The sequence below is a fragment of the Apodemus sylvaticus genome, chromosome 9 (assembly GCF_947179515.1).
Source record: "Apodemus sylvaticus chromosome 9, mApoSyl1.1, whole genome shotgun sequence".
In the NCBI taxonomy this organism is placed as follows: domain Eukaryota; kingdom Metazoa; phylum Chordata; class Mammalia; order Rodentia; family Muridae; genus Apodemus; species Apodemus sylvaticus.
The window spans coordinates 21,010,304-21,038,174 of NC_067480.1; the positions used below are offsets into that span (position 1 = coordinate 21,010,304).

At 49.5% G+C, this 27,871-nt stretch overlaps 1 protein-coding gene and 1 long non-coding RNA gene across 12 annotated transcripts; one reads left to right on the forward strand and one right to left on the reverse strand.

Annotated features, from left to right (window-relative positions):
- On the reverse strand, positions 1–27,871 carry Gpr35 (G protein-coupled receptor 35). 10 transcript variants are annotated; one of them, XM_052192458.1, is made up of 3 exons: positions 27,779–27,861; positions 4,145–4,296; positions 1–3,684 (listed from the first exon to the last, which is right to left on the reverse strand). In XM_052192458.1, exon 3 carries the CDS (start codon positions 3,678–3,680, stop codon positions 2,760–2,762), a length of 921 nt encoding a protein of 306 aa, XP_052048418.1. In that variant the 5' UTR covers positions 3,681–3,684; positions 4,145–4,296; positions 27,779–27,861; the 3' UTR covers positions 1–2,759. The 10 variants fall into 10 exon arrangements, with proteins under 10 accessions (XP_052048418.1, XP_052048416.1, XP_052048420.1 ...); XM_052192456.1 differs by lacking the exon at positions 27,779–27,861 and adding an exon at positions 12,875–13,037; XM_052192460.1 differs by lacking the exon at positions 27,779–27,861 and adding an exon at positions 10,218–10,296.
- Positions 10,372–11,175, forward strand: LOC127692267 (uncharacterized). Of its 2 annotated transcripts, none has more exons than XR_007979439.1 (3): positions 10,372–10,508; positions 10,632–10,746; positions 10,843–11,175. It is a non-coding gene; the product is annotated as an uncharacterized LOC127692267 (long non-coding RNA). The 2 variants fall into 2 exon arrangements; XR_007979440.1 differs by having other exon boundaries at positions 10,372–10,440.

Consider the following 27,871-nt stretch of genomic DNA (forward strand, 5'->3'; position numbering starts at 1 on the left):
TAATAATGCCATTTTTTAATGGTTGAGTAATATTCCATTGTGTAAAAGTAGAACATTTTCTTTATCCATTCTTCTGCTGAGGGGCATCTAGGTTGTTTCCAGTTTCTGGCTGTTATGAACAGAGCCCATATCACTTACTCATTAAAGAAACAGGATTGCGCACTGGCCAGTCTCATAGAAGAATTTTCTCAATTGTGGTTGGTTCCCTTTTTTCAAAGAATTCTAGCTTATGTCAAGCTGACAAAACAAAACTAGCCAGTACACAGAGTGGGCTTTGGGGAAGTTATTTATATAGCATGAGCTTTCTCATGAATGCTTTGTCAAATGCAGTTTTTAACAAGTCACAGGTTACCTTCAGATGTTCTGGAGTGTCCCAGCACCAACTCCAGTGCCTCTGACACCAGTTCTAGTTGGCCTTGGGCAGTGGAGGTATGGGGGCTCAGCCTTCCTCTTTGCTAACAGGTTTTTATTTTTAAGATTTATTTATTTTATTTATATGAGTACATTGTAGCTCTTCACACACACCAGAAGAGGGCCTCGGATCCCATTATAGATGGTTGTGAGCCACTATGTGGTTGCCGGGAATTGAACTCAGGACCTCTGGAAGAGCAGTCAGTGCTCTTAACCACTGAGCCATCTCTCCAGCCCTACATTTATTTATTTATTTTTAATTTGGAGTATGAGTTGGGGCCAGAGAACAACTTGTGGTATAGGGTTCTCTCCTACCACATTAGTTAGTTCCTGGGGCTGAACTCAGGTAGTCAGGCTTGGTGGCTGGTACCTTTGCCAGATGGGCCATTTAACTTTCTCATTTTGTGTGTGTATGTGTGTGTGTGTGCTAATTTTGCAGCTTTTGTAGCTAAAGACTGTCCTTCATTTTCCACCCTGGTCTTCTGCATCATCTGGACAGATGGACACGCCTAGCCTGTGGGGGACATGGGATTTTCCCCTCTGGTGGGCTGAGGTTACCAGAGGAAGGTAGAGTGCTGTCTGCATCAAGGCAGGGTGTTCTCCTGGTACTGTGGGCCAGGAACCCACTACTGCACACTAGGGGGCACTGCAGGGGCCCCCAAATGATCTATTTCTCCCCCTCCTGATGCTTTGTTTCGATCGATGCCCTCCAACTCCTAAGAATAGCTGTCCGTAGTTGAAGTCTAGAGGCATATGACTCTGAAAAGAACCCATAGGCACATGCGTGTATGTCCTATATTTTGATATCATATATAGATACACCATCCCTTCCAAGGTGAAGGGTCAGATAATAATATTACAGAAGAGAGGGTGGAGGGGATGTGAGTACCGGAGGGAGAGTGCATGAGTGTGATGGAGAAGCCATTTCCTCTGAATTAGGATGATCAGCAGCAGTAAATAGGAAAAGCTCTGCTCTGATCACTCAACACCTAGGCCCACAGTCATGCCAACGAAACAAGCAAAATACTCCTGGGAGAAATAGGCTACCAATCAGGAAGCTGTTAGTATTCTCTGACAGGGAGATGAGGGTTCGCACCCCTGGGGTTGCAGCCGCGCCTTCCTCATACTCTAGCCGCATTCTGACCGGAGCTGGTGTCCGGGTGTGTATGGCATGGAAGTTTACTGGGGATTGGTAATCTAGTGGTGCAGTTTGGGGATTGTCACCTATGCTGAGTAGAGCTTGTCAGTGAGGGAGCCCCCAAGAGTCACCAAGCTTTTGTAAATAACGCCAATAAACTGGTTCACCAATTTATACTCGGATGGAATCCTTTCTTTGGTGTCTGGAGGACGAACAGACTTTTGGTGTTTGTGAACTAGGTCATACTAAAAGGGGGGGGGGAGGGTCAGTTAGGCAGTAGTAGGCCTTGGATGAAGTGGGGGTGGAGAGTGGGGAGGGCCAGCCTCCCCTACTCCCCTAAGCTGGAGGGGCTCTGGCTCGGAGTAAGGCTGTGGCATTTGGGCCAAGACAAAAAACAAAGCACAGAGGAAGAAGCCCAGGGCAGCCACACCTGACTTTGTGGCTGATCCTTTAACTCCTGAGCCTCTCGCCACCTGGGGCCACATCCTCAGAGAGCACAGGTGCCAAACCAAAGGTCATTCAGTCTTCCTCGCTGCAGACTCCAGCAGACCACCACCTCAGGCACCGGCCTCCGTGATCAACCGGCTCACTATAGAATGGGAATGGCAGCGAGGGGCTCAGGACTGCCACAGTGGTGCTACTGCTGAGCGCGGCTTTATGACCTCTGGGCCTCCTGAGCTGGGACCCTCAGAATACAGAGCTGGAGCAATACGGACAGCCAGGGGCCTTGGAGGACAGCGTTCCAGATCACAGCTGCTGCCCTGTTGCCTAACCCCACACGAGGCATGCCGTTTACAGGTCCCAACAGGAAGCAGCCGTTAGAGGGTCCTCTGGGAGGATGTCTTCTGGCTCTTTGAGCTGTCTGTCTGTCCCTTCTTTGCCTCTCACCACTTGCGTCTGAGTGACAGAGGACCTTGCCAGGACCAGCTCCAGGGGAGAGCTGTATCCTAAACTCGGTGGCTAGCCATCATGGCCCCATTCTGGTACCCAGTGGTTCTAGATCTGGAGTGGCAGCTATGTGGTCTTAGTTCAGGGTCCCTCAAGTCGGACGTTAGAGTCTCAGTACTCTGGTCCTTTCAGGGGAGCAGATGTAGCCTCTCTAGGCCAACTGGGTCACCCAGAGTGCTCAATTCCCACAGCAGGTTCAGGCTGATTTGGGGGCTCCTTGCTCATATCACCGATTCCTCTGGCCCTTGGCACATGTTCACTCCTAGGTGAGGCTCGGGCTCTGACAATCTTGGCTCTTGTGGGGTTTGGTAGAGGACGTGGCCGGCTTGGAGGCCTCCTGGAACTCTTTGGCCATGTAGTAGTAACAGACAGCATCCAGGCAGCAGTTGGTGTCTGAGAGTTTGGCGGTGATGGACAGGGCACGGCTGAAGGTGTGGCGGACAGCACAGGTGTGGAGGTTCAGGGAGACCTGCACCGTCAGGACCACATGCAGGGGCAGGAAGCAGACGATAAACACGACCAAGTTGGCCCAGACCATATGAGTGGCCTTTCGGGTAGCCTCCGCCTGCCCCACATCAGTGACCGGCCTTCGCGCCAGCACAGTCACGACCTGCAAAGAGCAGAAGACCACGATGGCCAGCGGCAGGTAGAATCCCAGCAGCGAGAACGCGGAGGTGCTGAAGTTGTGCCGGCCTTGGTTGCCGAAGCAGAAGCCACCCTCCTGCACCCCCAGGCGCCAGCGCACTACCAGGGAGGTGATCACGATCACCCAGAGGGTCACACACACCGCAGCAGCCTGTCCCGGGGAGCGCAGCTCACGGGCACGCAGGGGATGCCGCACTGCCACGTAGCGGTCCACCGCGATGGCGGTGACCAAGCTAATGCTCATGTACCTGTTGACCAGGTAGATGCCCTGTGAGAGCTGGCAGATGGGTGTGTCCGAAACATCGTATTTCAAGGAGTACAACACGAACGGCAGGGAGCAGAGCAGGCAGAGGTCAGCCACGGCCAGGTTGGTCATATAGACGCGGGTCTCCGTCCACTGGTGCATGCGGTGGCAGAATACCCAGAGTGCCACGCTGTTGAGGAGCAGGCCCAGCACCAGCAGCAAGGCCGAGTAGACGATGAAAACGTTGTTGACTGGACCAGGCCACAGGATGTTGTTGCAAGTTGTATTATTCATGGTCCTAGGGTTGCAGGAGGGTTAGGAAGTCAGTGAAGGAAGGAAGAGGGAGGGGACCCAGGGAAAGGCCCTTTCCCCGGCCCAAGGTCTGCCCACTTCTGGGCAGGAATTCTGGAGCAGGCAAGCACCACACACCTGAAACTCCCCTTCCCAAAGTAACCATAGAAGCTGTAAAAAAAAAAAAAAAAAAAAAAAAAAAAAAAAAAATCTCAAAGTTGCCCTCAGGGCCTAATAACCTCTGTTCACTGGACAGGTAGGGAGATCAAAGTCTCCAGAGGTGATGGGAAGACCTAATATTGCAGTGACCATTCTGAAGCTAAGATAGAACGATCCCTTCCATCTCCTTGGACCAGCCTGTTGCAGGGGAGATAGCAGTAGTAGGGGTGTCTACAGGCCCTGTTCAGGAAACCTCCAGCCCTCTAAAGCTCAAGTCCCAGGCAGAGATGAACGCCCACCAGCCTCACCCAGCATGCAGCAGGGAGGCCTCGGCAGGGAGGCCTCAGAGGCAGCTCCACCTGTTGGCCTAAGGATCCCAAGGCTGGGCCTTGTAGCCTTCTTCCCACAACATGGCTGCAAGAAGACACCAGCATTTGATTGACAGACAATTCTGCCTGGCCTGGAAGACAACAGAGGGTGTAGTTTGAGATGGTCTCTGGAAAGCTGTGGAAACGTGTGAGGTACCACCGCTAGGCCAGCATCATCCTGACAGCCAATCCCAGGCTCAGGTCTGAGATCTGGGTTCCCAGAGGTAATAGTCCTGTCCTTCCAGGACCTGGATGTACTCAGAGGCCACTGTCCCTGCCATTTTCATGAATGTCTCCAAAGCTACACTCCCCTGTCCACTCTCTAGATGAGGCCCAGGAGGAGCCCATCAAACCCAGCCAGGTGCACTTGGCAGTGATCTGACATATGGTATGACAGGTGGCATACCAATCAGACACTCACTCACCCTACTCTCAGGCTAGCCTTAGCTACCCCACCAGAGGGGCGCTGGTATGTCTCCACAACATTGAGAGGGAAATGACCCAAGAAACTGTCAGCAAGTGCTGGACACCTGGCCTGCCCCCCCCCCCCCTTGTACCTGGTTGTGTCCCAGGACCCTGAAAGGTTGCAGGATTAGGTAGGCCATAGGTCTAGGGTTTACTGCAGGGGAAGATGTCAGAGGAGAACTGTGTTCACCAGGGGAAGGTAGCCCCAAGCCAGCTATCTGCCTTGGAAACATGGAAGGCATGTTTTCTTCCCCGTACAGGAAATGGACAAGCGCCCACCTCAGTGATTGCAAGCAGAGAGGGGAACACACGTCGGGGCTCATTTCCTCCTTGGTCCCCAGGGAACCTACGAGCCAGCAGTCCATTAGAGAGGCAAAGCACAACTTCCAGCTGAGATGACTATTCTGCTATCACATTTCATGTCGAGATCCCACGTCCGCCAAATTAGAAAGGCCAATTTGCTAGCAACCACAGTTTCACGAACCATGTGTTTTGTTTCCCTCTAAACAACCCAGAGTTCTGAGACTCCTGGGGGTACCTTGATCCAGGCTCCAAGGACTTCCTCAGAGTCCGACACTGACTGCTAACCTGCTCCTTCCAGTCTGCACCTCACTCTCTGATATACCCACCCAGAAGCAGCCTGTAGGGCCTCCAGCAGAATGGGTCCCTGGAATTTGTTCAGTATCCTATAGGGAGTTGGGCAGAATGGGTCCTGGGGTGCCCGTGCTAGGAAGGGCACCACAGCTCCCATCTAAGGCCTTTGCACCTGAAAACTTACACTGCTTACGCAGTCTTACTCCTGCCTCTGGGCTTGCAAGGGGCAGCCTGACTTCTCAGCAACCTGAAGCCAGTATACATGAGACATGGGAGCTCTTCTTGACCCCTCTCCAATGTCCACTGTGCCATATGGCTACATGGAGGCTTCTGTTACATACACAAGCTTGAAACTTTCAGGTCAGACTCAAATGGACCGGTATTTTCTAAGGTCAAGTCAGAACCTCTGTCCACTTAAAAGACAACACAGACCTCTAAGGAAGAAGGTTTCAAACAACCCAAGAGGTCGAGGTGCACAGATAGCTTGGAAGAAACATCTTACTCTGGGAACCCTGGTCCTTCAGCACCCTTCTCCCCAAAGTTCAGGATTTCAAGTCCCAGGACCCAGCTACAGACAGCATGTCCTGGTCTTGACTCAGTATAGCACAGGGACCATAGCCAGGACACCCCCAACTGCCTCAGAGGTGCAGGGGGGTTGCCCTTAACAGGCACAGACATCCATCGCATGTCCCGTAGAGGGATGCTTGCTGGTCAGTTTGGAGAAGCTGCCAGTGGATGCTGGGCTGGGGAAGGGGTGCCTTTAGGCTAGTAACTTCCTCCCTGGTGTGAAAGACCGGGCTGACACCGGGAAGGAAGCTAGCTGTGCCGGTGCAGACCCTTTACCTCTGAGCACGACGGAGCTTCCTTTTGGACGGCCACTCTACGGATTGAGCACTGACCATCCAGCAAAGAAGTCCATCTGCGGAGGCAGATGGAAAGACCGAGGCCATCCCTCGGTCACCCTGACGTCTGGATGGGGACCCACAGACCCCTGAGTGCCTCTCTGCTTATAATCAGGCCCAGGAGCCCCACCCACTGTCTGAGAGAAGAGGGCAAGAGCAAGGCACCATCAGTAGCATAGCGTAGAGGTGCTGAAACCACAGGCCCCTACGGAAATGCGCCTGGAAACTCGCTGCTCCTCTCAAAGGCACAAACAGTTGTTTTCTTTTCTAGCTCTCGAGTGCAAGACACCACTTGCACAGAACAGACTTGGAAGTCTGATGTGGTCCGTACCAAGGCCTAGAGACATCCTGAGTTACTTTGTACTGGCCTCTTAGGTTATCCCCGCCCCACCTCAACCCCTAAGGAGAATAGTGGTGCACTGGTTCTGAGCAAGTGCTTCTGACCACTCCCCCAGGAAGCATACCCTAAGGACCCAAGGCCACCGCCCAGTCCCAACTGTGCTCAGGCATACCCATGTGCCATAGCTCAGCTGAATGTCCCCTACGTGACATAACCCAGCCCAATCTCATTCAACAGATCCCCTCTCCACCTCCTGTCTGACAGACCCCAGCTCAGCACCACCCATCTGACCAACTCCAATCCAGCCTCACCTCATCCGAGACAAACCCTATCCCTACCCACCCCCTACCCCATCTGACAGACACTGGCTCAACCTTATCCATCTGATGAACCGAAGTCTTACCTCATCTGACAGACCCCAGCCCAGCCCCACTTCATTAGCTCCTTCTCAGCCAGTTTTACTCCTCTGACAGACCCTGGCCTCAGCCCAACTCCCACCCTCACCTCACCTAAGGGACCCCAGCCCAGCCGCCATCTCATCCGACAGACGCCACGCCAGCCTTACCCATCTGACAGATCCCAGGCCGGCTTCATTCAGCCAATAGCCTCTAGCTGGGCATCACCAAGTGATAAATCCCATATAGGTCTGGCCCATCTGGAAGCCCCGCCTACATCATGTCATACATCTGTCCTCCCTAGGGCTTTGGATGGCCAACCACGGCTGTCCTGTTTTAGCTGGCCTGTAAGTGGAGCAGGCTGTTGGGCTTGTTGACGACAGAAACAGGGAGGCGGCCTCTCCCCGCCCCCTCAGCCTGCACTGCTCTCCTCAGCCCTAAGGCTCGGTTGAAAGGTGGGGATTTCTGGAAGGGAAGCTGGTACCTGACACCTACGGAGAAGCGGCTGCTCTGGAATCCACGTCTAACCAGGCAGTTCAACCCCACCTTCGGGTGCTTCCTCTTCTGTGGCTCATTTCATTCTTAGCACGACTGGGCAGGCCCCGCAGTATCTGTGGTCACAAAATACATCCTGCTCCCTGGCCGGGGGCAGCATGTTCCCTCTCTCCCACGCTCATGAAGATGTTGTGTTTGACAGTAGTGTCCCACATTCCCACCTGACAGATGACGCAACCAACGTGTGGATAGGGCAGAGGCAGGCCTGGGTCAGTCAGCCCACAGACAAACCCACACAGGCCACTGCTGACCTACCAGCCAAGCCCACTGCCTCAGAAGCCCTTCCAGGGCTCATTGTCATAGTCCAGAACCTTCCCTTATGCCCGTGGGCCTTGGCAGGTGTTCTTTGCCCCAAACATCCTCACTCGGACCCAGGGCTCTTTCCCTGAGTCGCAGGCCACCCTTCCTGCAGATCACCCTCCCAGCCCAGCCATCCTTTCCCCCATAAGCTCCAGAGCATCTGACCATGAATAATGGATAGTCTTCAAAGACATCAAGGGACTGGAGAGATGGCTCAGTGGTTAAGAGCACTGACTACTTTTCCAAAGGTCCTGAGTTCAATTCCCAGCAATCACATACACACAACCATCATAATCATAACCAACATAATCACAGCTCACAAACCATCTGCAATGGGATCGATGCCTGCCTCTGGTGTGTCTGAAGAGAGCTACAGTGTACTCATATAAATAAACCTTTTTTTAAAAAAGCCACCGAGGCGCTAGGGAGAGCTTCATCTTTACCCTTCCCCCTTTTCTTTTCACAGGTGGAAACAGATCCAGAGAAGGAATTTATTGGCTAGGGTGTCACAGTGGTGGCAAGTTTGGTGACAACACCTCCCCTGTATCTCCAGCTGAGCTCTCTGCCCAAAAGGAAGCCTTAGTTTGGCCCCAACTACCCCCTTCCACTGTTGCCACAGGCTAACCTATGCGTTGACTCCCTTTCCAGACCTGTCCCACAGTGGACACACAGCCTGCTGCGGAGGATCCCACCTGCAGCCAAGGCGCTTCCAGAAGTGTCTCCTGCCTAGTTACTGGACCGGGTTTCAATCCTTACTATCTCCCTACCTCAACCTCTTGCCTCAGGATCTGCCCGGTGGGTCAGTAGAAGGTGCTGCTGGGTAGAGGCGTGGTCCCCTACTGTCCTGCTGACTGGCTCACAGGGCAGTATCTCCAGGAGTTTCTTCCCTCGGACTAGATAGCTGGGGTGACAACAAGCAACATCAGGACCCCTCTCCCCTCCCACTGGGCTTCTCCCCAACAGCAGCCTAGTGACCTAGAGGGCTATGCTTTCCAGGAAGGCACTCAATGTGTGGAGATCAAGCTGGGCTCTGAGCCACCATCTTTTCTTACACAGGGCACAAGCTGCCCTCAGTCCTGTCTCCACATCCCACCAGGCCTCCACTTGTACTCGAAACTAGGCTCTGCAGGGGACTCAGGGAACTGCCATCCAAGCTGTCCAGTAGGGCTGCCTAGCCCTTTTCTCAGAGGATTTAGATCCCCAGGTCCCAGAGACCTGGATATTGCCGGTCAGGTTTCAGGTCCATGCCAAACCCACAGTCAGAACCATATCTGCAGGCTTCTGCAGGCCACTGGTGCCTCTAGAGCCTCAGTTTCCAGGTAGCGGCGAGTTCTCTCCCTGAGGCCTGCCTACCCCAGGCCTGCAACTCTCACCTTCTCCTATACTGAACCTGCTAAATCTACACCAGGCCCAGTCTCTGTCTCTGTCTGTCTGTCTGTCTCTCTCTCTCTATGTGTCTCTGTCTGTCTCTGTGTCTCTGTCTCTCCCTCTCTGCCTCTGTCTCTCCCTCTCTGCCTCTGTCTCTCCCTGTCTCTCTCTGTTTCTCTGTTCTCTCTCTCTCTCTCTCTCTCTCTCTCTCTCTCTCTCTCTCTCTCTCTCTCTCTCTCTCTCTCTCTCTCTCTCTCTCTCTCTCTCTCTCTCGGCCTGTGAGTCAGGATATAGCTTGTAGCTACTGCTGCTCCAGTACCATGATAATGGACTGTAGGACAGCCCCCAGCTAATGCTTTCTTTTCTAAGATCTGCTGTAGCCACGGTGTCTCTTCACAGCAGAAGGACACTGATTAAGACAAGTGCTCAGGCCTGCAGGCAGTTGGCAAGCAGCAGTCAGTGCCCCCCACTTGAGGATTCAGGGTACTGTGGCCACCTCCAGGGCCTGAGTGTGAGGTTGGATAGAGCCTCAGGGTCCATCCACCTTGCTAGGCTGACCTAGTGCCTAAGACAAAAGGAACACCGCGGTGACCCTGTCTTCGCCTAAACTTGACATTGATCTACACAAGTATTTTTGCATTTATCTAACTAAGACAATCCCTAAGGCCTTGATTTTGTTTTTCTTGAAGTCTATTTATTTGTTTTAGGGCCTCCTAAGTGCTATGCCCCAGGCAAGTGACCATGTGACCACACACAGATGACCCAGCCCCAGGAGACAGGACAGACCTCAGCAGTGCAAGGTAGGGCTGGCAGAGGGGATGTGACCTAGCTCCCAGCTCTATACTGGCACTTTCAGTTCTCTCTTCCCAGAACCAGGTCTTGAAGTGACAGTTTCCCCAGCAACACCCCTCCCCCACTAGCTGTCTCAAAGCCAGCAAAGACAGGACCCTGCTTCTAACATTATTTCGCTGATGGGTTCATGGACTAGAATCCACAAACCATTGGTGCAGAGCGGAAGTGTAACACCTGGAGGTGTGAGCCTGGCTCAGCCACTGGCTCTGCATGACCCGCCTCTCCTCCCCCATTCCACTCACACTCCCCGTCCTTCCAACACCAGTCCTCGGCCTGTCAAGACCACTTGGCTTCATTCCACAAGTCCCAGCCCCACTTCACAGGACAACAAGGTGCCAGAAATGGTAACATCCTTGAGCTCCACTTGAACTGAAGTCCCGCCCCATCTCAGGACTGAAGTCCCGCCCCATCTCAGGACTGAAGTCCCGCCCCATCTCAGGACGGCAAGATTTCAACTCCATCAAGGTAAGATCCCGTCTGCAAACCTTCTGTTGTCTGGAAGCTGCCAGCATTCAACCTGGTATCTTCTCCAGGTGAGACACCCGGGCCGGCACACCCTTACTCCATCCTCCCCCTCCCACCTTGGACCCAGCAGCCCCTCCACAGGGCTGGCCTTCAATGACCCCTCTAATCTCAGCTGTCTGCTTTCTCTCCAGCTCGCCTTTGGGACTGCTGGACATTCCCATGCCACATTTTTTTTTTCTCCTGGGTGTTTTTGACCCCCTGTTGCTGTCCTACTCTTTGAGCTTGTGCCTTTGTCTCCTCAGCAAGGTGAGTCTGACAAGGTACAGTTAAGCACCAGGCCAGGGCTCTCACCTCCAACCCAGAACCTGGAAAAAGCTACCATCTTGGTCCTTGTCTCTGTAGGCCTCGTCAGGTAGCTGTATGCCATGGCCCGGACTTTAGGAATTAACTCTTACAAAACTCTCACCCGCTAGCAATATGCACTCAAGTGTCTGCTGGAGCGGCAGGACCTGGGACTCTCCTGAAAGACCCTGGTAGACTAAGGCTGTGGGGAGAGGGATCTTCCTTAAGCAGATTTGAAGGAGGTGACCCTGTGGGGAGGGATGACCAGGACACTGTTATCTCTGCCTTACCCCAGCCCCCGACTTTTCTGTGTATTTGAAAATTTCCCTAAGTTTGCATGAATAAAGAAGCGACTGTGCAGCTAGCCGTGAGATGGTCTGTGAATAGCAAAGTCCATCCGCTGTTTAGACAGACAAATTAGTCAGGCAGCTGGGGGAGATGATGCCACAGGCTAGTAACTTTGTTGTGGGGTCCCTTCACTCTGACACTTGTCCCATATAACCCCTCCATGGTTGCACCCCAACTCTCTTGGCCTTCCTGAACAAAGGAGGCCCCCTCAGACTCCTCCAACTTCCTGTTATGACAGCAAGAACCTCCAGCACTTGAAAGCGATTTGGGTTGTGAGTGGCAGGGGAGGTCGAAGCCTCCTCTGAGTGTGAGGTAACCAAAGGGGACTGATCAGGCAGCAGCCATTTTCTGTCTATTTTCTTAAACAAAAAATGCTCTATGGCCTCTGAGATCTGTGCTGCCTGCTCACACGAGCATGTCTCTGTGTATGCCTGCCACAGAACCATGGCTGAAGACGAAAGTGCGAGCGTGGAGCTGAGAGAGCAGGCCTGGCTAGGCCTGGATTCACTCACCCTGTCAGGTGCCTGCCTTGCCACACAAATGGGCTTGCATTTTCCACTCAAACTGATTTAAAATGGTCATTTCAACAAAAATGTGGCCAAAGCAGAAAGAAGAAGTCAACTTAGTTTCAGGAAAAGCTGAGGTTAAGGTTCATGCTATAGTCAGTCATATCTGAGGCCCCGGGAGTCCACGGCCTCTGGGGAAGTCACTGGCTCCCTGACTATTCTCCAGCTTTCTGGAAATGAAGGCACTCACTCTCCCTTGGACAGCTCCAGCTCTGCTGCTCCTTGGCTGCCTCTCCTAGGAGCTGCTAAAAGCTCTTTCTGGACTCTCTTCCCTCCCCCTGTAACTAGTGAAGTGCATTCCCACGCATGATTGCTGCAGCCCTGCTTGTCAGAATGGTCTTGCCCACATCATCTCTCTGTCTTCCTGGCCTCTCTTCTGTCTTAAACAGAATGTAGACCTGATGTATACACAGGCCCATTCCTTCAGCGGGCAACTCTGGTCGTGCTCTATGATCCTCTGCTGGTGAAATTTCCACAGACCATGGTTGAGAGCTCTAATGGGAGCTATTAGAAGATGGTCAAGGGACACGGTGAAAACCCAAACAATTCTCAAATATTGAATGGGACCCTTAGAGAGCCCTGAGGGAGTTTTAAGAGAAGTATGAGGGGATGGATATGAAAGGCTTCTGGGGACATCTGAAAGAGCCCTGAAGAGATTCTGAGGGAATCTGAGGTGAGCCTAAAGTAATCCCGAGGGATCTAGGGGATCCTGAGAAGGTCCTTAGGGGACACGAACAAAGTCTGAGAGGAGCCTGAAGCAGTCCTGAGAGGTTCTGTGGACATCTGAGGAGAGCTGTCAGGGTTCTAAGTCCTGAAGGGCTCTGCATTATGAGGGGGTGCCAAGTGGTAGCAGTAAGAGCCACTGCCCTTCCTGACCCACACATCTCTCTGTCTTCCTTTGCTCTAGGAGGCCAGCATCCACCTCCAGCAGCAAATGTGTCCTGAGAGATGTGTTATCCTTCCTTCTAGGAAATTAGTACCCACTTGTCCCCTTGGTGCCCACAGACAGTTTAGGTCAATAGGGGGCCCTAAGGACAACAAAATTATCATTACCCTCTGAGGGAAACCTTGCCCAGAGATCGCAGTAGGTGACTCATGGCAAGAGGGGGACCCTGCAGACTGAGGGAAGGTGGCAGCTCACTGACTTGCAGTCTCATTTACCCCTGTGGCTCACTCACCTCAGGCAGTGCTCTTCTGCTCCAGGTGGGCCTTCCCAAAGTGCTACCCGACACCTCTCTGGAACCCCGTGTGAGACATGGGATGTGACCTTGGGTGCTGTCACGCCACAGTTCCTGCCTCGTCAGAGCCTTGTTGCCCTTTACTGCTCCCAAATTGCTTACCCACACTCTCAGCCCTCCTTCCCCTTTCTTGACTAGAAGGCTGGCTTCTGGCCACATGCCAGGCCCACGACTGGAGACGCTGTCTCCCTCCACAGTACTCCACTCACCAGCTGCCTTCCCCAGCCTCAAGGGGGTTTCAAGAACACTATACCTTTCTAGCAGAGTCTTCTCCACTCAATCCACCTCTAATTTGAGGGCCCCTCTAGCTACCCCAGGGCCCAAATTCAGAGCCTTGACAGGCTTCTGGGGAAAAAAAATCACAGGTCCTGAACTGTGGCAGAGCCTTCAGACTAAAGAAATCTGGTGGGACAAAATGTTAGTAGTGGCACATGCCTTTAATCCCAGCACTTGGGAGGCAGATGCAGGATCCCTGTGAGTTTGAGGCAAGCCTGGTCTACAGAACTAGTTCCAGGACAGCCAGGACTACACAGAGAAATGTTTTCTCTAAATAAATAAATAAATAAATAAATAAATAATACAGCCAGCTCATGAGAGTTGTGTGTAGTGCACATCTACTCTGCTCCAAGTGAAGCAATTACCACCCATAAGCTAACCCTGGGAAAGCAGGGCCAGCCTCTCAGTGAGGGGTCTTCCTATCCACCGGTCACCAGCCTTCTGCTTGGGTAGACTTAGGTAGTATGTTTTGGGTGGGCCAAGAGTTGGCTTAATTGGTACCCTAGACATACCAAGGCAGCTCTCTTGAGAAACACAGAGCTGAGAGTTCTCACAGCACCCTTCCCGCTACTCCAGGGTCACCAGCCCTCTGAGCCACTTCCTCTGAGGTTGAGCAAGATGTGGCCGATGATAGACATTAAAGCAGAAGAAGATATGTACACGATATATTCTGTTAGCGATAGGAAGAAGTTATCCAGCATGATCAAGAAAGAGCAGGCACAAATTCAGCTCTCTTCGGCACCATCACATGAGTACACATCTAAAAGCCTGATGACACTCTCAGGGTGACTTCCTCGGGCACGACTCACTGATCCCTGGGACTTTACCCGAGGAGCCAGACAAGATCTGTATTCATTATCTGACCCAATAACCTCGTATCTAGGTAACTACCACAGACAGTGATGCTTCAGGGTCAGCAGTGCAGTGCAGATCTGCAGAGCGGTAACAGCACATAAGTCTCACACGTCTCACACGTCAATCTGCCAGGCTCTGGTCTGAAGAAAGGACACTGGCACCACGGAGCACGGCAGAGCTGTAAGAAGCAGGAGGGTGTCTAGGATTCTGTGTCTAGAATCTATTTTTAAGCCAGGAGGTAGTGGTTGTGCATGCCTTTAATCCCAGCACTTAGGAGCCAGAGGCAGGAGGATCTCTGAGTTCAAGACCAGCCTGGTCAACACAGTTCCAGGACAGCCAGGGCTACACAGAAAAACCCTGTCTTGAAAAACAAAACAACAAAATCCAAAATCTTTCTAAGCGTGTGTGTGTGTGTGTGTGTGTGTGTGTGTGTGTGTGTCCGCGCGCGCGCGCTCAATGGTGGGGTTGAGGGAGTGTACTGGAACATTACAGTCCTCTTTTTACCTTTGATTTTTATATAGGATCTTACTAAGTTTCCCAGGCTGGTTCTGAACTCACTCTGTATCTCAGACAGACCTTGAACTTGTGATCTTCTGGTATCAGCCTCTAAGTGAGCCTGAGAAAACATGTCCTTGCTACCAGACCCAGACAGTTTATGTTTATTTTTATTCGTTTTCTTTTTAATTTTTAAAAGACAGATGTATAATAGCCAGAAGCTGGAAAGAACCCAGATGTCCCTCAATGGAGGAATGGATACAGAAAGTGTGGTATATTTACACAATGGAATACTACTCAGAAATTAAAAACAATGAATTCATGAAATTTTTAGGCAAATGGTTGGAACTGGAAAATATCATCCTAAGTAAGGTAACCCAATCACAAAAGAACACACATGGAATGCAGTCACTGATAAGTGGATATTAGCTCAGAAGCTCTGAATACTCAAGACACAATTAACATATCAAATAATTCCCCAGAAGAAGGAAGGAAAGGCTTGATGCAGCAATGTAGGGGATTACCATGACAGAGAAATGGGAGGGGGATGATTGGGGAACCGTGGAGGGAAGAGGGCTTATGGGACTTATGGGGAGGGGGAAACGGGGAATGGGGAAATCATTTGGAATGTAAACAAAGAATATAGAAAAAAAAAAGACAGATGTCACTGTAAAACTGAGGCCAGTGTGCTGGTAGTCTTATGTCAACTTAATACAAGCTAGAGTTATCTAAAAAGAGAGAACTTCAATTGAGAAAACACCTCCATCAGATCTGTGGCTGTAAGGAATTTTCTTAATTAGTGATTGAGGGGGGAGGGCCCTACCCATTGTGGGTGCTGCCATCCCTGGGCTCCTGGTCCTGGGTTCTGTAAGAAAGCAGGTTGAGCTAGTCAGGGGATGCAAGCCAGTCAGCAGCACCCCTCCACAGCCTCTGCCTCAGCTCCTGCCTCCTGGTTCCTGCCCTGCTTATTGTCCTGATTTCCTTTAAGGATGAACAGCAATCTGGAAGCATAAACAGAACCTTTCCTTTCTAACTTGCTTTTCGGCCAGGATTGGTCCATCACTGCAATCTAAACCCTGACAGCTAGCCTAAAACTCATGCTCCTTTGCCTCGGGGTGATGAAATTACAGGTCTAAGACACCACGCCCAGATACTTTATATCTTGTTTATATGGAGTCAGTAGCTTTTGAAGTTTGTTTGTTTGGTTGGTTGGTCTTATTTCTTTTTGAGACTGGGTCTCACTACATAGCTCTCTGGCTGACCTGGCACTCTCTATATAAACCAGACCACCCTGGAACTCATAGATTCACTCACATCTACCAGACTGCTAGGATAGGTGCGTATTACCATGCCTAGCCTTGCAAAAAACAAACAAACAAACAAACAAACAAAACAACCAAAAACCAAAAAACCCTTGAATTAAAAAAAATCCTTAACAGTAAAAGTAAAACAGGGCTAGTTGACTTGTATTATGAGCAGATAGCATAACCCTTCCACTCTTCCAAGTGATTACAAAACACGGTCATTTCAGCCTGCCTGCAAAAAGAATGACCACCCCCCCAATATTGTTTTCAATAATCATTTTCAAATATTTTTAAAATAGTGTTTCGCACATATATCAATACATTCCAAAAAAAAACAACTATAAAACATCACACAAATTTGCACTAGTTTCAGCAACCATGGTTGGTCCATGGCCTTGTCATCGAGTACTCTGTGTCTGAGGAGGAGAGAACTGAACTGCTGAGCAACTGTGGATGAGGTGAGGTAGACATTGTATAGGTAGACATTGTATAGAGCGCCTGTTTGTACTTCTCCTGTCTTATGAATAATCAAGATGGATCTGAGTTCTGACCACGGACAAGGCCTAGACACAAGGGCTTAGCCAGACAGTGACAAGTCCTCCTGCAGTCCATGCTGTGCTCTAAACACTGTATCTACGGTGGAGCGAGAGAAGCATTTCCAGGGCAGCCTAGGATGGAGAGTGCATAAGATGAGCCTGCAAGGTCTTTTTGTAAACCAAATGGCCACAAAGATGTCAAAGGCAATGCTCACGGGGGCTCGGGCATGAACCCGGATTTGCTGCTCTGGATGAAGAAGGGATGGTTTGGGCATCAACAGGGTGCACTTGGTGACGTGGAACATAAGTTTAAATCCATGAATCTGTGATCACCCTTTAAAAATTCGCCACTCCATAAAATGCTAAGAAAAGTTCACTTTGAAAGCTTGTCTATGAAAACAAAGGCCCATGTCCTTATCCTGCCCTCCAAGTTGAACCACATCACCATGGCCAAATAGCTCCTGGGCCTCTCTATACCCGAGGCAGGGCTTCTCTATACACATGGTGGCTAGCAAACTAAGGAGGAGAGAGTAAGAGTGTGACCATTCTGTAGATTGTGGCCGCTGGATGAAGCTGACATAGACACTGGAGTCTTCCACAGTATCCATGTCACTATGCTCACACACAAAAATTACCCTTAGAGCAAGCAGGTGAAGAAGACAAAGATATCACCCAGTGTCTGTGGGTCAGGGGGCAGGGCTCCACCAACCCAGGGCCTCCGGGTCTCATCTGAAAGCTCAGCCCTGAGGGTCCCTGTTGCACTCACTGTCACTGAGTCACTTTCTTTACAGGCTGCTGAACTTCCTCTAAGGCAAAGAGATAATAAATAATCCCACCATCTTTGCTGCAGAAGCAGCCAGAAGAGTTTAAAACGTTTCTCTAGCGGATTGCTATCCCTTTGTCCTCTGGAGAAAGGAGTCTCTCTCCACCCTCCTGTTCTCTGGGGAAAAGACAATTTCTATGTCCTTGCCATCAATGGTGGGATGGACTGTTCCCAGTCACTAGGCCTAGTAACTTTCTTATCAATGACTTTTTGTAGATTTAAAGAACACCCCCCTACCCCGAGTGAGGCAGATCTGACCAGCAGACATCTGTAACTGCATTGGGGTTCACCTATTTGATAACCTCCCTTGACTCTCTTTATAAGGCAGTGTCTGCAGCCCTGGGGCAAGGTGTTGATAAGCTGTATCTCTCCGGTTGGCTGGCATTCCAAATGAACCTTGCTCCCTCATGCCCTTAAGTCTCTGGTATTTTGAGTAGCAGAGAACAAGCAGGCTTATGGGTGTAGAACAAAGCTTCAAGCTCCTCTCAACTACATACAAAGACCTCCTCGGTGCCTGGACTTTTAGTTTCTCACAGCAGCTGCACACTGTGGGGCGAATGTACAACACAGCAACTGGGTTTCATTGGAGCCAGCAGAGAGAGGAGGCAACCCTGACAGAGGAGGCATCCTTGACAGAGGCCAGTGTTTTCACCTAAATTCAGAAATAGCAATGCATTGTATTATCTGCTGTGAGAGTGTAAGTCAGGTCCACCATTAACAGCAGGGGTATTGGGAGGCAGGGGGACTGCTGGTCATATGATGGTCATCAGTAGGTGCATCACAGAAAGAGCCAACTGTTCTTCCTACAGCATGGTCTTGCCAGGAATCGAGGAACACCAGAATCTACTCGGGCATCTAGACCTGCTTGAGGTTGTGGGGAGAATGGTGGGCAAGAAGCAGTAACACTAAGGGTGCAAGTGGCAGGATCAGCCTGTGGGGGGAGGTTCAGAGCAAGAGACAAACAAAATAGTTATAAGCCAAGGAACAGATACTGGGGCAAGGGAGCCCCCCTCAACGAAGAGACCTAGAAGGCCCATAGGTAGTAAACTGCGTGGACTCTCTGGTCTCCAGTGAGTTGCAGCATCAAGATGGGTGACCAGGGCACCCGTCATAACTAAACCTATGTCACATGTCACAACGGTCAGTCAGAGTCTGAGGAGAAGGAAGAAACTGGAAGGCCATTTCCTCGTTGCCATTGGTCCTGATGACACAAAGCAAGTACCAGGTAACATAAAGATGGGGCTAGTCTCCCTGCTAAGGGAGCTGGAGGAGGAAGAGAAGGACTGAGCAGGTGAGGGGAGAGGCTGTGAAGAGTGAGCTAAAGGAGGGCTGACATGAAGTGAGCGCAGCCTGCCCCATCGGGAGGGCAGTGCACTGGCTGCACCCCTTCCGGGTCCCTGCATGGAGATATCTTTCCTCAGAGGACCTGCTGCACTGGCTTGACCTATGGCTGTTACGGATCAACCCTGAAAGTTCACATAGAGGACTCTGACCGGCAGCCAACACCTCTGGTCCTTGCACACTTTTAATTTCCAATTATGGAAATTGCTCTTTTAAATTTGAGATGGGAATTGATCCCTGCTTCTTTCTTCTTTGCTACAGCCCAACCAGGGCAGCAGCGGTTATGAGGTTCATATATTTTTAGAAGTCCTTTTGATTTCTCCTTCTAGGCTTTTTGTTGGTGAAATGATTAAATCTTAGGTGGTAAAAGGAAGGCACAGCAGTACTATTGGTCATGATTTGATCATCACTGGCATGGGTAGGGTGGATTTGTGGGGTCCCTAAATATAACAGTTAATTTTGGCTATGCTGGGCAGTGGTGGTACACACTTTTAATCCCAGAACTTGGGGGTGGGGCAGAAGCAGGTGGATTTCTAAGTTTGAGGCCAGCCTGGTAAACAGGGTGAGATACAGGACAGCCTGAGCTACCCAGAGGAACGCTGTGTCAAAAAGCAAAAAGCAAATAAACAAAAACAATTGTTTCCAAACATTGTCTATCGACTTGACATGATCTAGAACTCCTAGGGAACAGAAGCCTCCTCAGGCCTCTGGCTGAGTGGCTCTTTTGGGTACCTGGTTTTGTACTTATAGCCCCAAATCTGTCTGCACAGTGGGGAAGAATCGTGGTCCCAGAAAGCCAGATACTAGCTCAAGTCCCCCCAAGGGAGTGATATGAGGCAGAAATGCATGACCTGAACAGGCTTCCTGGCAGAGAAAGGAATAACACAGACAGTGGTGCACAGGAGATTATGCAAGCCATGGAGAAGTCCAGGTAGCTGAGGGCTGATGGGAAATGCAGAAGGAAAACAAGTGGGGGGGGGAGGTGTCCAGAGACAAATCATAGGGACAAAACCCATCCTAAAGGGGTTTAGTAAGGGGCAGTGTCTTAGTTAGAGTTTTACTGCTGTGAACAGACACCATGACCAAGGCAACTCTTATAAGGACAACTTTTAATTGGGGCTGGCTTACAGGTTCAGAGGTGCAGTCCATTGTCATCAAGGTAGGAACACAGCAATGTCCAGGAAGGCATGGTGCAGGAGGATCTGAGAGTTCTGATAGTCTATATTTTATCTGGAGGCTGCTAGTGGAATACTGGCTTCCAGGCAGCTAGGATGAGGGTCTTAGAGCCCATGTCCACAATGACACACCTACTCCAACAAGGCCACACCTATTCCAACAGGGCCACACTTTCTAATAGTGCCACTTCCCTGGGCAGAGCATATACAAACCATTATAGGCAGATACTGCAAAGTGCTATTAAAATGCTTTTTGTTTTGTTTTGCTTTGGATTGCTGGAGACAATATCCTGAGGTAAGATAAAAGGACGGGCAAAAGCACAGACATGAGAAGACAAAGGATCCCCTTAGCCTGGAGTCTGGGTCAAGCTTCTTGTTAGTGGAAATCAGGAATTCTAAGATGGTGAGTTATCTGCAAAACCTTCCCCCCTCCCCTGTGACTTTCTAGGAATGCCACCAGAAGTCCCTTTTCCAGTGAACAGACATGTCCTCACGCCCTTGTATAACCCTAGTGTCTGTCTCCTGCTTTTATTTCACCATCTTGTAATTCTATGCAAGGCATCTTTGGATCAACCATATTATCCCATTTATTGAAAACTAGGAAAGAAGACAAGTAACTGCTTAGCAACTCTTTGGGATGTAACTGAAAGACACCAAAATAGTATGTGCTACTAATGCCAGGGCACTTACAGTTCTGACTTTCTCTCGAGTAGTCCCACTTGAGTGTACCCTGTCCTGTCTGTATCTCTTCACCACGAGCTTTACAAGGCCCATGTTAAAACTGTCTTGAACAAACTGTGGCTCCTTAAGAAGCCCACACTCATGCTCTCGGGTGTCTTCTTTCCCCAAGTTTGTCTATTTTTCAGAAGCTCCACTACTAGTAACTGGCTCAGTCTAATGTTCTTTTGTGCATCAAAGCAAATGGTTTGTTTTCTCTGCGTTTAGTCCCTCAACTCCCCAGGCTGCTGTGGGTGACAGACAGACCTATGTCTCCATCCCAGCTGCTTCAGAGTTTCACTCCCAAGCCCAGACTGACCTGGAACTCACAATATAGCCCAGGACTGCCTTGAACTCATGACAATCCTCCTGCCTTAGCCTTCCAGGTACTAGAATTTCAGGCACGAACCACCAAGCCTGGCTCTGTTAGAATGCTAATTCCATGGCAGGCCTATGTTATAAAGACATGTGGATGGATGTCTATGGAGATAGCACTGAAAAAGAATACTTTCCTAGCATGTGAGAAGCTCTAGGTTCAACTTTCAACACAGCAAACCAGCCAGCCAAACAGCCAACCAACCAAACCCCACCTGCCTAGAGTTAACCAAGGTTTCACTTCTCTGAGGACAGGCTGGGTTGCCATCTTGAGCCCTTCATGGATGCTTTGAGGAAACAGCAGCTACAAACACCACTCTAACAATGGCTTTTGCTCTGGGGGACTTGCTCCAATCATGACACCTCAGAGCCTATAATTACTCTAGGTGACTATACTTTGGTCATAAAAAGCCTTGGCTGGTGTCTCAGCGACTCTGCTCATCTTTCCACAGGGAGCTCAGGGAGCGCCTCCTTCCTTGTCTGCTCCTGACTAGCACACATTCAAGGCTTGTGCCTTGTGCATACGTAGAGTGGTGATGGTGGTGATGTGAAGGCTGTAACATAAACAGAACACACCCTTTTTCTGGCTAGATTATACAGCACTGTTTCTGCTTTCTGGAGTCAGTCCTGGAGACTTCTCTTACATTTACCAACCCCTGGTGTTCCAATATGAAGCCACAATAAACATTTTCCCAAATGGTCTCTTGCCTGCCTGTGGTAGAGCAGGCTGAGCTGGCTGTGCAGACGAAGAGCAGACTCATCTTCGTTCTCAGGTTCATTTCCTCAGCTCCCTCAGAGCTGAACTGTGGACTGCATCATGTGCCCACTGAAGCATCAGTCTTTACGGCCCCTGTGGACTCCTAGGTCACCAGCCCTCAGTGCATGCCCGGTAGAAACTACCTTGCTTCTTCTGCAACAGCATCCAGCAAAGTTAATATGACATCACTTTGGAGACTTTTTGATAACTATTTTAGTGAGACTCTGGATAATACAAATGAACCTGCTTACCCACCAGGAAATGGAGAGCAGATACTTAAGATGATCCCAGAGGCTCTCTTGAACATTGCCCTGAAACCCTCTGGCGACCACACTCCCACAATGCCACTTCCTCTGTGGCAGCCATGATGCACATGTCACCTTGCCTTCTTCCACTCTGACCATTCCTCTCACTCACCTTCTTGTGAGCCCATCTCGGTCCTGGCCCTTTCCTAGTCATAGCAGATTCTCTCATTCCTATTGATCCCACCATTACCTATGCCTCTGACCCCAAACTGCTGCCAGCCTGGACTCTGGCTTGAGCTGGACCACGATGGGGTCTGCCTAACAGGTGTTCTCTGTCGGATGCCTCCAAAGAACTTTACAACCAGTTTGTGTCTAGATGACCTCCTCATCTTCCCCTCTCATCACCCCAAATGCCAATTTTCCCTAAAACTTGCCAATTCAGAGAGATCTCTCTACTGCTTACACCAGATACGAGTGTCTGGTTCTCCCATCCTCCTACCTTACCTCTCTCCTATTTCTAAGTAATCACCAATACATTAAATATACATGTGATAAATCTTGCAATAATCTCTGAAAATAAAACAAAAAGTTAAAATGAGCTGATACAGGAGATAAATGGAATAGAAAACAAGGGAGCAGCTATCCAAAGTGTGTGTGTGGGGGGGGGAGGGTGGCCCTACAGGGGAATACATGAGATAAAAAGAAAACAAAGATGGTCACGTCAAACCAAATAATATCAGCACTTACATAAATGGAGCCTTGCATAAACACTCCAATTAAAAAGCAAAACCAGGCGGAGGAGATGGCCCAGTAGGGACGAACACTTGCACGGAAGCTGGATGGTCTGGGCTCTATCCTGGAGCTCGTGGGAAAAGCCAAATGCACTGGCACGCATCAGTAACCCTAGCATTCCAATGGGAGATGGAAGACGGAGACAGAAGACTACCCAGAAGCTCATCGTGGGCCAGCCAGGAGCAAGCAATGACGGAGCAAGGGGGATCTGCTTCAGAGAAGGGACAAGGACAGCAGTGACTCCTGACAGCTGTCCTCTCACGTGTGCGCGGCGCATGCTCACCTGCACGCACACGGACACACGCTAGAGGTGGAATAAAAGCAAAGATTATTAAAGTGAATTTAAAAACCAGGAAGTAAGAATATGCTGGCTGTGTGATACTCACTTTAAATACAAAGAAAAGTAAGAAAGACAATATTAAACGGTAGAGAAGTTGTGAGATTTGAGAATGAACTCTAAGAAAGCTTGTTTGGGGGTTATTAATGCCAAATAGACTGGCACTAAGTTTTAACATCTTTCACAGGAACTCAGAAGAGGTAATCAAAAGGAGCACCAGCCGATCTGTCCTGAATGGAATTTATAGGACACCATACCTATCAACAGTGGTACAAGGATTGTCTTCAAATATATATAGAACATTCTCAAAACAGGCAACATGTCAGGCTGTAAGGGAAGTCTCTGTAAAATTAAAAAGCTTTAAGTCTGTTACTGTGAGGCTGGAGAGATGGCTCAGCAGTTAAGAGCACTGACTGCTCTTCCAGATGTTCTGAGTTCAAATCCCAGAAACCACATGGTGGCTCACAACCATCTGTAATGAGATCTGATGCCCTCTTCTGGTGTGTCTGAAGACAGATCTTAAAAAAAAACAAAAAAAAACAAAAAAAAAAAACAAAAACAACTCTGGTACTGTGGGATATGTCTGTAATCCCCCACACTCAGGAAGCTGAGGCAAAAAGACCACTAGTTCAAGGCCAGCCTAGGCAACATATAAGAGCTTGTCCCAAAAAACTAAAGCAAAAACATTGAAAAGGGGCTGGTGAGATGGTTCGGAGGTTAAGAGCCCACACTGTTCCTTCAGAGGACCCGAGTTCAGCTCCTGTGTTGTGTGGCTTATAACTGCCCGTATCTCCAGGTCCAGAGGGATTCAATATCCTGGCCCACAGGGACCCAAACCCATGCATTGATATGTGTACGTACATACATGAACGCACGTGCACACACATGCACAGTAGTTTTAAAAAGGCTTTAAGTTTATAGAGAGAGCATATTCCTTAAATATAACAAAACTTAACTGGAAATCAATAACAAAGAGCTATGACATCACAAGAAAGCCCCAAAAGCTGGGTGTGGTGGCACATGTTTGCTATCCCAGTACATGTGAGGCTGAGGCAGGGGGATGGCTATAAGTTCAAGACTAACCTGGATTTCATACTGAGAATGTTTCTCAAAACAAAACAAAACCAAAAAAAAACCCCCAAAAAACCAAAAAACAAAACAAAAACAACTGTATGTTTTAAAATTTTAACTTGAAATGCTCCTAAAGCGCCACATTTATAAACAATCCACAGATCGAAGATGACTGGAAGAGCTGTAGAAAGCCTTCAGGACTGAATGACAATGAGAAGGGAACTTAGCAATACTTAGGGGGAAGTCAGCACTGTGCTTACAGCGCAATTTGTGGCTTCCATGCTTATTTCAGGAGCTGAGATTCCACTTCAGAGGCTGGAAAAACAACAAACTAACCCAAACAAACAGAAGAAAGGAAAAATGGAAGAAAAAATGGTAACAATGTGTCAGAACAAAACCAAAGAAAATAGCTTTATTTCTAAGCTGGCATTACAGACAGTTTCGAGTTACCATGTGAGTGCTGAGGGTAGAACCCAGGTCCTCTGGATGAATAGTCAGTGTTCTTCACCACAGCCATCTCTCCAGCCCCAGAAGGTGGGTTTTAAAAGCTCTTGTAACATGGCCCTAGTGCTGAAGGCCTGTAACCTCAGCTTGCTGGGGCTTTAAGGAGGAAAGTCAGGAGTTCAAGGCTGCTCTGGCTGTGACACTTTCAGTGGTGGCCTGGCTTAATGAGATCTTGGGCGGGGTGGGGGGTGGGGCTGAGGTTATTCGTAAAGATAAATAAAACTGGCAACCTTCGGGCTAGATTGCTCAAAGCAAAACAGGTACAAATCACTAATACAAGAAATGAAAGACAGGCTGGAGAGATGGCTCAGCAGTTAGGAGCACTGACTGCTCTCTGGAGGTCCTGAGTTCAGATCCCAGCAACAACATGGTGGCTCACAACCATCTGTAATGAGACTTGTAATGATGCCCTCTTCTGGTGTGTCTGAAGACAGCTACAGTGTACTTACATATAATAAATAAATAAATATTTTAAAAAAAAGAAATGAAAGACAAGCCTTGAGAGACTTGCACCGTTAGGATTAAAAGGGTATTAGCAGCTTTAACCGAATACATTTGACAACTTTGATAAAATGGGTGGATTTATTAAAAGTCACCCTTGCCAAAGTTAGTATCAAAAATACAAAATAGAATTGCTTACATCCATTAAAGTTCTTAAGTTCATAATTTAAAGCATTTCTATAAAGGAAACACCCCACCTTGATGGTGTTCCTGGTGAAGACCATCTGTATTTAAGGATCAAGTGAACTGAACCCACTACTACTGAAATTACTTTCAGATCTCACAGAGAAACAGGCCACAGGGCATCCTCTAGGGCAGGCCCTGTCCTCTCAACAGAACTGCACAAAGGTGTTAAGACCAATGTCACACATGGACACAGTCATGAAAATCATCCCCAAATCCCAGCAATTAAACCCAACAATATGTGAACTGATGGCATTCCGGCAAACAGTCCCCCGGGAGTACAAGGTAATTACCTGCCAGTGAATTCATCACATAATGGGAAAAAATGAAATTCATGTAATTTATGTAATCCCCTCACTAAGTACAGAAAATATATTTGACAAAATAACTTGTTCTGACAGGCAAAGCTCTTAGTGATCTAGGACTGGAAGCAAACGCTCCACACGCGATAAAGGACACCCACAGGAAACCAACAGGAAACCTCCCATGGGGCAGGAAGAGACTAAAACTTTTCCTCTGTACTCATGAACTCTATCTTGCCACTATCAAAATGGCACTGGGGGTGGGGGGCAGCCAGAGGACACAAGGGTGGGAGGGGGTGACGCTGGAAAGGAGTAGCAGCTTTGTCACCTAGGACTGAAACATGCATACACAGAAGCTGTATTCCCCAGGGAACAAAAAAAGAAAAGAAGAAACTTAAAACTGACAGGTGTGCTGGGTGGTGGTGGCACACGCCTGTAATCCCAGCACTTTGGGAGGCAGAGGCAGGCAGATTTCTGAGTTCGAGGCCAGCCTGGTCTACAGAGTGAATTCCAGGACAGCCAGGGCTTATACAGAGAACCCCTGTCTCGAAAAAACCAAGTCACAAAAACCAAAAAAAAAAAAAAAAAAAAAAAAAAAAAAACCAAAAAAAAAAAAAAAACCTAAAAAAACAAAAACCTGACAGGTAAATAAGTAAATTATAGGATACTCTATTAACAGGCTAAACAATGTATCTCTGTTTAGCAATAAATAATTAGAAGCTTATTAAACAAGAGTACCATTTATGGACACTGAAACACTTAGGAATAAGTGTGTAGCCTGTGTTCTGAGAGCAATTAAGACAACCTAGATAGACAGGAGAGGAAGCTACTGTTTCTCCTGAGCTAATGCTGACGGGACCAGTGCGGCACTGGACAGCGCATCTCACAGGCTCCCTGTCTGCACCCGACCATGGCCTCCCACTCAACACAGGCACCCACCCACACAGCTACACAGCCTTCTAGAGGTCTTCAAGACTTCAGCCAAAGAGAACTCACACACAGACCTGTGGGCGACTCCCTATTCCCCATGAGGCTCAGATTCAAATCCTTACTAAGGGCTTTGCCTCCAGCCTCATGTGGGTGTTGTTCTCCAAGTTGTCTCTCCACACTGCAGGACCATGTCTGCGGTTTCTAGCCCATGCTGTGTCCCTAGCTGATCTACTATCATACTATATGTCCATCTGCCATGACAATCTCACTGTCAGAATGCTAAGGCTGCCTGTGTATAGATGGTCCTCCCTAAAGGGAGGATCACAGGCTCCAAGGCGGGAGGTGACGGACATCTCAGCCACATCTAAGGCACTGCCACCAACCTAGACCCTCTCGTATCTTCAGGATGAAGCGAGGTTGGGTGATGAAGACGCGGTGTGAAAGTTGAGGGAGCTTTCTCCTCAGCATCCTTGCTGGGCCTGGAGGATGCGGGACAAGCCCAGATCAATTAGGATCCAATCATACGTTCAAACGCAAGTGTCCTGACATGACGCCTACCCAGGCCCTGGGCATCCACAAAGCACAAACACAGGTCCCTGGCCCTGGCTCCACATAGCCACCAAATCTATGTGCACCTTTCTGGCAGGTGAACTCCTGGCCAACTGCAAGGAGCAAGTATCCCAGAAGCTGAAAGTCAGCCCAGCTTGAGCTGTGGTCTGGTGGGGGAACTGCACACATTCTTGACAGAGGCTCACACCTGCATCCCCTGAGACGGGAGGCAGCATTCTAGGGGTGCTGTTTGAAAACAAAAGAATGGCTGCGAGTTTCGGCAGCAAGCGGATGACTCAAAGCTCTGCAGATGAAGTTTGAACTCCCTCTCAGTGGGACATGCAGAAAATGCTCCTAGCCAGCAAGGCCGGCCAACCTTCCCTACCAAAGCAGAAAAAGCTCTCTGTGAGAGCAGCTCCTCCCAGGGCTTTGTGGGGCCCAGAGGTTGCAGGGTGTTTCCAAGAATGAGAAGATTCTTCCAGGCAAAGCTCGCTTACATCTGGTGAGTATCAGAGGATAAAGAGACAGGGAGGCATTCCTGTGCAGGTTAGTGTGGCATGCTTATGGGGGGGGGGGGGAATGAGGGGGAGAAATGAGGGGGGAGGACAGGAAGAGCAGATAAAGGGGAGAGGGGCTGAGGAGAGTGCAACGGCAGAGTCTACTGGCTGACCTGTAAGATGCTCGCCAAGGCTCGACCAGCCCAGCCCACCCTGTCCCATGCTGCCCTTCCATGACCACGTGCTCACGTGCTCTCAGGGCCAGGACTCCATACTCACCCTAGAGGCTCTGGACCCTGAGCTCGGGAGGAAGGAGAGGCGAGAAAGGTCAGAGAAGGGCGGCCAAGACTGGGCAGCACACAACCTCAGGAA

Bases quoted from the DNA above. Each gene is read 5' to 3' on its own strand.
- Gpr35 (XM_052192453.1), bottom strand. From the start codon at position 6,213: ATGGCCTCGGTCTTTCCATCTGCCTCCGCAGATGGACTTCTTTGCTGG. The intron at 3,685-6,106 runs GTAAAGGGTCTG...CTGCAACCCTAG, and splicing joins AAGCTCCGTCGTGCTCAGAG to GACCATGAATAATACAACTT.